The following is a 9,273-nucleotide window of genomic DNA, read 5'->3' as shown; positions in this document are numbered from 1 at the left end:
CCCAACATCTGTGTCTAATTTGGGTCCTCCATACTACATGCTATGGTGGTACAGTCATAACACACACATAACAAGCTACAATATTTCATGCATACACTATATACCACACATGGCACATACCTTTATGTCCATACACCAGAAGAACATTTTAATAGAAATTACATATACATTTACATATATATATATATATATATATATATATATATATATATATATATATATATATATATATATATATATATATATATATATATATATATGTATATGTGTGTGTGTGTGTGAATAACTTTATCCTTCTACACTGGTCAATCACGCATCAAGCCACCAATCAGTGTAGAGAGCGCGCTGTGTTTTGAACTTGTTTTGATTGCTGCTTGGTGGCATCTACTTACTCCAACATACAGTTCAGCGTCAGTTCAATAGCAAGCAGAACATTTCGAGAGGAATAAACGATGGAAGAAACTCCTGACTCGAACTCGCCACAACAACTTATTTGTGTGATTTTTTTTCTGAAGTACTTCAAAGGTTTTGGTCTCATGATTATTTTGATAGACATTAATCCGTGTTTGACTCATATCATTTTATTAATAGATTTGTGTGCTATGGGTTACATTAGAGTCTTTTTCACATAAACTGAGTTGATAAAGCAGAGTCTTGTAATCATAATAAATAGCAATAATAAATCATTGGGTTTTTTTTTTGGATACTTAAGCACATTTTTTTTATTTTTATATTCATTCAAGTGAAAGTTTAAAGGGAGCACTTTTATTCTAGCAATATTTTACCTACTGTATCTCTAACTCAAGTACATACGAGCTGAATCCTGAGCTTAATTGAGAAATCCAGGAAATAAAGAGCCCTTGAAGTGTGTTAACTTATCATATATACGACTGAGCCCATTATCAGGAACACCACTATACCTAAATTTTTCTATTGAGCAACTGAACACTATTTCGCAGATACGAACAAACCTGTACTTAAAGTAAAATTTGTTCAGGGTTGAAAAAATTCAAAATGGAGGTGAGCCACAGTTAGCTAGTCGTCGACCGTAACGAGTCTACATGAGTTGCACTAGACTGAGGCAAATTCATTTTTTAAGTGAAATTTTTTTATTACTTAATACGAAATATTGTATACAGTATTTCGATTTGTTTTAGTATATTTTATTGTTGTTGTTGTTTTTTTTTTATAGTATTTCAGCTCTTACATCATTACATTTATGGCATTTAGCATTTACGGCATTTAGCAAAAGCCCTTATCCAGAGTGACGTACAAAAGTGGGAGATATGCGTAGTCAATAATTGAACACAGTAACAACTTACAAACAAATTAATTTGGAACATAACTCCTCTGTAAGGTGTAAAACCCTGTATTATCATCTTCCCCTGCTCGATTATCGCTGTTGTGGACCAATTACCCCATGGTTTAGCATGTTCCGAGATGCTTTTCTGTCACAATAGTAAATATTGCTTATCTGAGTTACGGCAGTCTTCATGTCAGCTATGGCTATCCTTTTCTGGCCTCTCATCAAGTCTTTACCACACACACTTTTTCTGCTTTTCTGTGCGAAACGTGTTTGAAACCCACATCAGCAGTTACTGAAATTGTAATGCCACAGTAAGGCACATTAAAGATCAAATTTTCTTTGCCTTCTAATGCTCTTAAACTGCATCGGTATGATTTTGTGTGCTGTGCTGCTACAGTGTAATTAACTCGAGTGCATAATTGTATGACCTGCAGATATGCATTTGTAATGAAGCACACTGAACTAATTACACCCCATTATCTTTCATGCTGTTCAAATTAGGCGCACACAGGGATTCGCTTCCTTAATATGCACATACGTCTAAAAAGATTTTTTTTCTGCAGCTGAATTACTTATTAAATTACAATTACTATTAAATTAGACAGATTCGCCCACACTGCTTCATTGCATACTAACCAATTTAATTGTAAAGTTATTCATCTAAAGCTGTATGCAAAAGTTCACAAACACAGTTTAACACGATGGGAGCTAAGTGGTTAAGGCTCTAAGTTACTGTTCAGAAGGATTGGTGGTTCAAGCCCCCAGTATATCCAAGCTGCTCCCCTTGGGCCCTTAAGCAAGGCCCTTAACCCTCTGTGCTCCGGGGATGCTACATCATGTCTAACCCCAGCTTCCTAAAATTGCTGGTATATGTAAAGAAAGAATTTCACTGTGCTGTACTTGTGTATATGACAAAAAAAAAAAAAGCCTTTTCTTTTTCTTGCAAGAAAATAAGTTGTTGACAACAGCCAGGAGTTACAGATGTGCTGCTATTATCACAAGCAACAGGTGTACAATTCACTTAGGTTTTTAAGTGGAATGTATAACAAAGCAGCTTCAAAGAAATAAATAGATTGAGAATTTAAATGTTATGCTTTATTTTAAAGTTTAGTAAAGAGAAAGAAAGAAAGAAAGAAAGAAAGAAAGAAAGAAAGAAAGAAAGAAAGAAAGAAAGAAAGAAAGAAAGAAAGAAAGAAAGAAAGGAGAGGAGTAAGTAAGAAAAAATTGAATATGGTACTTTTGAGTCTTTAAATAAAACTGATACAATTGATCAAATTAATTCAATAACATAAAATAAATAACATAAAATTAATTTAAGAGTAAATTGCTGTAAAATTAACTAATATGATTTTTAGAGGTGGGAAAAAACAGTAACCCAGGAGAAAACACATATGGAGAATGAAAGCATTTGTCAAATGGCCTAAGAGTGTCTTACGACTATTTATACAACTGAGCAATTGAAGGATAAGGGCCTTGCTCAGGGGCCCAGCAATTAGAGTTTCATGATGATGTGACTTGAACTCATGACCTTCTGGTCCAAAGCTTAACACCTTAAGCCATCAGTTCCCCCAAACAACAGACAGTGTAAGAACATGCAGAGGAACTCCATACAGACATTAAGAATGTAGTTTTACCTGAAAACCAGCACCAATACTTTCTCATTGCTGAATTCTTTACTTTGATTGCAACTTTTAAGTTCCTTTCAGTAAACACATTTAGAAATACTCTGTTTTTGGGCCAAAATGTGAAGAAAATAGGTGTCATAGTGAGTACCTGTCCATTTACTTACAGTAGCTACTAACCCTCTTTGCATAATGGAAATCTCACCCAATCTACTTACCTTCATGTATCTGGGTGCAGGAAGAAACCAGAAGCGATCTATCAGTCAGGCCTAAAATACTGAAAACTCCCCAATCAATTAATCCAAACAGTTCAATCTATTAAGTATTTATTACTATACTATCTGTCTTAGTGTTTATTTGACCCACTGTATGTCTTATACATAGATTTGCACTTCTGTGGCTTCATGGTTTTTTATGTTTAGTTAAAAAAATTCAATAAACCGTTCACACAAATATAACCTGTTATAACCTGATATTTATTAATCGATTAAACAAAATGAAAGAAGTCGGCCAATCTGAGAGTGCAATAACTTATGCAATAATGTCTATATTTACCTGGAGGTCTCATTTTGAGGTTAATCGTGTTACCCAGACAGTTCAGCTGCATTAGTGGCGAGAAAAACAGCTCACCTGACTCCTACGGCTTTTAATCCGCACGTGCGCTCAGGTCTATCCGTTCCTCTTTAGAAGACATCGTTTAAGGGGATCAGGACTGGGGTCAGGAGAGGGCATGGTCAGAAAAGTAGGGGCGGGCAAGTGGATTGGACCCCAAGAGGAAAAGTAGGAAGGTTTGAACAGACAGAGAGTGCGACAAAGAGCAACACTGATGGAACAGAAGGGGTGTATGATAGTGAGCGAGCAAGTGAGCTCTTCACCTTTCCTGAAAGCTTTTTACTTAAAGATGCCACTGAACGTGTCCGGTCCTCGCCGCCAGCGACGCCACACGCTTCCCGCCAGCGAGTTCCGCAATCTCACGCCACAGGATGCCATCAGTGTGTTCGAGATTGAGAGAGAAGGTAAGAGTAGATGCAGAAGGCCCTGATTTTTTGCATGGTTTGCACTTTGTCTAAATACAGGTGACATTTAGAAATAAAATTAATTGTTTTTCAATTTCACAACCATGTAAAAAAAAAAAGTATTACCTATTAAACATTTCTTTTCATTACCTATTAAAAGATTCTTTGAAGTTCATAGTAGAGGTCGACTGATATGGGTTTTTCTCTCTATAATGCCGATGGTTGATATATGATGCGGAATTTTTTGGCCGATTTTCTTTTTTTCCGCCTTAATGCCATAAAACCTAATTCTTAATTAATAAGACGTGATACTGAAAACTGCTTAAATGAAACATTTATTGAACAACACAAGTCTCTCCAATCAGTGCACTGGTTACCAGGTTTTTGTACGTACTCTTTCTCTCTCAAATTGTTATTCTCCTTGTCTCTCCAAAAGCAGCATCATATTTAACAAAAGCAATATATAATTCCAGATTTAAAAAATAATAAGAAGAACATGAAGCCTGGCCATCAGCTGTTTCTGCATGTCGAGCTCGTTGGCGAGAAAGAGAATCCGATTGGCTATTTAGCTTCTTGCTTTAGATATGAACATTTCTGGCTTTTTCCGGTTTCACTGTTTGGTACAGATATCAATCCTAAAATATTAATATTTTCGATACTGGCATTGTATTAAAAGGATCGATTCTCAAATAGAATTATTGATCCTATCTGGGTTTTTTTTTTTAAACAAGTGAGTTTAGAATATTTTAATATTAATACGCCATAGAGTATGTAAATATTTATATCTTCTTCTGCTGTACCACCAGTTACCAATGATTAAGCTTCATGTGTCATGTTAAATACATGTGCCAATACCACAAATATGACAAAGCACCTAAAACACCCTATAGAGCATCGTTTCAGAGCTTCACTTTAAACCATACAGATTGTTTCAGATATGAATATATTACAGTATTTTATGTGGAGCAGAACATTACACTGCATATGAGTATTGATATTTTAACTAAATATATTTTTAAAGTACGATTTTTATTAAAACATTTTATACATATAACATAGAAGCATTGATATCGGTATCGATATCGGCAAAACTTGTCTTGGTATCAGATCGAAAAGAAAATTGTTGGTACAGTATCGCCCATCCCTACTGTTCGGATGCCGAATACAGACTACTGCCACCTGCTGGTATGAGAGAGCTATGTTCTCTCACACAAGAGCAGAACGTAATCGCATGGTTTGGTGAGTCTGCCTTATAATTGTCCTAATGTGCAGAACAATCGGCCAATGGCGATTAATAAAAATATATATATAAAATCAATCGTTGAACTCAGTTATATTTAACCTCAAAATTCTCAAAATCCTTCTCTCTCTAAAAGCAGCATCATACTTAAGGGTAAATTAATAACTTGTGATTTTATATATATATATATGTGTGTGTGTGTGTGTGTGTGTGTGTGTGTGTGTGTGTGTGTGTGTGTGTGTGTGTGTCTGTGAAACGTGCTTAGAAGCCTGGACTGAATATTAGAGTTTAAATTATTACAGAAGATTTTTTTTAAATTTGTTTTACATAAAATAATTACTCTTAATCCAGCTGTGAGAATGATTTTAAGTTGTTTTTATTGTTGTCAATTGAAACTTACAAGCTAGATAAAAAAAGAAAAAAAAAAAGAAAAGAAAAGAAAAGAAAATATTTGGAGACAATTGGCTTCATTTCCCTGAATGGAGACTCTCAGGACACCCTGCACATCACTTTACATGTCTTGATGTTGGACACAAATAGGATCAGAAGGGCCGGGTTAATTTGATTGTGATTAAAGACACTTGAACTCTTGGCTGATCTGGTGATAATCTGTTTGTGTTAGCATATAAAAGCAGGATCATCTCTCTTGTCCTCAGTAACTGAATCCCCTTTCGTCATGCCTGTCTGTATGTATGTAGCTTTCATCTCAGTGTCTGGAGAGTGTCCACTCACGTTGGACGAAGTGCTGAAATTCTTAAGTCAGTGTCCCGAGTTATCCATGGGCTGGTTTGAGGAAGGACAGCTGGTGGGCTTCATTATAGGATCTGGCTGGGATAAAGAAAGACTTGCACAGGTAAAGAATACGTATCAGTGAACAGTGCTCTTGTTTTCACTCTGTCTTGCAATTTTTGAGCTTCATGACTTTTCTTTCAAGAGTTCATGTCTCGCAATAGACTGAGGATTTTCCTTTTTGGGTGAAGATCATCAAATAAAAATTTTCCTAACAAAATTTACTTTTACACCAAAATAAATAATATTGAATGCATCTTTACACCTCCTAACAACCTGCTTAAATGCTAAATTATCTATACCTGGCAAACATTCCTCTTTGGGGCCCGTGTGGGGCAACACTAAGTCGAGACCCACCTACCATGCCAACAAACCACTCCTCCACCTGGTTAACAGAATCAGGGCCTGTATTATGCTGCCTGCTGCAGGCCTCGTTTGGCTTCCTACAGTGGCTCTACATGTGCCCCAAACAGGAATGTTTTCAGGGTTATGGATAATTTAGCACATGAGCAGGTTGATGGAAGATGTAAAGATTCATTCAATAGAATTTAGTTTAGTGTAAAATGGGATAAACTTGATAAATGTAGTTTTATAGAAAAAAAATTAAGCTAAAAATGTATTTTACATGCATCTATGAGGGTCCATTATGTTCTTCTTGCTTTAATAAAGTTATATTAACTACATACAAACATTTACACCGAATTAAATAATCATAAATGATTTCATATGCCACCTGTCTGTCTATTCATATAGGAAGCTCTTACACGTCACATACCCAACCCTCCAGCTGTACACATCCACGTGCTATCTGTCCACCGACACTGTCGCCAGCAAGGCAAAGGCTCCATCCTTCTCTGGCGTTACCTGCAGTATCTACGCTGCCTTCCAGGTCCACGCCGAACGCTGCTCGTGTGCGAGAAGTTTCTTGTACCTTTTTATGAGAAGGCTGGCTTTAAGGACAAAGGGCCTTCAGCGATCACAGTAGGAGCCCTACGCTTCCGAGAGATGGAATATACACTCGCTGGGCTGGCCTACGCGCGGCGTAAAAGCAACTGCTAAAATGCTCCTACCATCCCAGTGGTATGTTTTTACAGTAAAGGACAACACTGTACAGATTCTGGGCAGCCACTGAAGGCTCAGGAAAGAAAAAAACTATATCACCCTAATGAGTGCTATCTGAACCAGAGACTGAAATCAATTTGATCTGCATATAATGTTATAAATGGCACATGCTTTCACACAAGCGAGCAACCAACTGGATGGGCGATGATTCATTTTCTATGTGACACAATGCATCCTGACAAGCTGATATTTTCTTAAGATTATGCTACAGACCTGCTACAGTTCTTATATCCAATGGCTTGAATAGTTCCTGGCATTACCTTTTTTTAAAAATGTTTTTTTATTTAATGCTCCCTTTTACAGCTTTATTTCTTTTTGCAATTACTATTACACAAGTACTGCTGGAATGAAGGGAAGAAAGTATTATAACAATGACTACATAATCATCTTACACTTTATTGCCAAAAGTATTGGGTCACCTGGTCATATGTACGGTATGTGATTTTTGAGCATTGCATTCCACATTTAGTGCCAATTTGCTCTTATAATTCCCTCCACTCTTCTGGGAAGATGTTCCACTAGATTTTAGAGTGTGCTTATAGAGCATTCACATTCATCCCAAAGGTGTTCAGAAGGTATGAGATCAGAGCTCTATAGCAGACCACTAAAGATCTTCCTGGCAAAGCATGTAAACCAGATCTTCAAGGAGCTCACTTTGTGCACAGGGGCATTGCCATGCTGGAACAGGTTTGGGTTTTCAAGTTCAAGTGAATGCAAAATTTGGTTATAGTGCATCTAAAGACGTCCTGTACAATTAAGTGCCTCCAGCTTTGTGGTAACAGTTTGGAAAAGAACCACATATAGCAGGAAAGGTCAGGTGTCCCAATACTTTTGGCAATATAGTGTATCTTGTTATATACAACCTAAAACAGTTTAGAGGCATTACAAAGAAAAATAAACAATGGAGTACCAAAAACTGGTGATATTTCTTTGGAGAATCTCTGTAGCTAGTACCTGGACCTGCTAAAAGCTAGCGTGAAACTTACATGCGACCTGAATCAAGCAGCTAATTTTCACACTGTGTAAAGTGCTATTTCATTCGTATGTCTAGTTAGAAAAAGATCTATAGATTTCTGGTAAGCGTATAGAGCTAGTGATCTGCTAGTGATCTGCTAATAAAGCTAACAAACAATTCCTTTTAATTTAGTGCTTAGCGCTTCCCATGTGACCCAAACAAACAATGCTGTACAGAGGGTACCATTGTCACTCGTTAGTGTGAACACACAGTGACTCATTGTAATTTGTACATTGTCATTTTATTGTATTTCTTTATTTTGTTATTCATTTGTGTTTATTTCTTTATTTTCAAAGTTAACACCAGATCTGAATCACATGATATGTATGACTATTGGTACTGTAAATAAATTGTTATATTGTACTATTAGTTTCCAGTTTCTTCTGAATAAAATCCATCGATTCAACCATTTGAGCGTTTCAAAACCTAAGTGTTATGTGTATTTTACGTTTATATTCATGGCATTTGGTAGATGCCCTTATCCAGAATGACTTCTCTAATAATCTCACTTTTACAACTGAGAAATTGAAGGTTAAGAGCCTTGCTCAAGGGCCCAAAAGTGGCAGCTTTGTGGTGCTGGGATTTAAATTTACAACCTACCGATTACATTTTTTTCAAGACTTTACCCACTGAGCTCCCACACTTTAAGATATTAACAACCATAATTAAAAAAATGCAGCAAAACTACTAATAGTAATAAAATGTAGAAACTTCTTGTATGTCCTAAAATTGGATCTGCATCGAATTGAATTACGCTTTTTATTGTTGTAATGTTCTTAAACGTTAAATAAAAGGGAAAGTACCTATTTTTTAATGTAACAACTGTTACTGTATAAGTAGAAACCTACAGTTTAAGTATGTTTGTTTATGTTATTTGTATTGCGCTTTTCACAATGGACATTGTCCCAAAGGAGCTTTTACAGAACGTAAGAATGAAAGTGAATTATGTGTATTTATCTCTGATGAGAAAGCCTGGGGCGTAAACATAAACTGCAAGTCCCCCAAAAATACTTTGTGGTTTAAAGCATATTGTGAAGTAGAATTTCCTGTAGAAAATGTGACGGTTGATTGATGGTGCGAAAGTTGTCACCCAGAGTGCTCTGTTGTCTGTACAAAGGCTGAGATGCAACACAACGAGTAATTCGTCAAGTGTCTATGTTCGC

General features: G+C 36.2%; 1 protein-coding gene across 1 annotated transcript; it reads left to right on the top strand.

Moving 5' to 3' along the window:
* The first annotated feature begins 2,458 nt into the window (after positions 1-2,458).
* aanat2 (arylalkylamine N-acetyltransferase 2) lies at positions 2,459-7,359 on the top strand. The gene is made up of 3 exons (XM_083524632.1): positions 2,459-3,944; positions 5,883-6,037; positions 6,727-7,359. Exons 1-3 carry the CDS (start codon positions 3,755-3,757, stop codon positions 7,030-7,032), a joined length of 651 nt encoding a protein of 216 aa, XP_083380758.1. The 5' UTR covers positions 2,459-3,754; the 3' UTR covers positions 7,033-7,359.
* The last annotated feature ends 1,914 nt before the right edge of the window (positions 7,360-9,273 follow it).

This window comes from Silurus aristotelis, assembly GCF_946808225.1.
Source record: "Silurus aristotelis genome assembly, chromosome: 21".
In the NCBI taxonomy this organism is placed as follows: domain Eukaryota; kingdom Metazoa; phylum Chordata; class Actinopteri; order Siluriformes; family Siluridae; genus Silurus; species Silurus aristotelis.
This window is presented reverse-complemented; position numbering and strand designations above follow the sequence as displayed.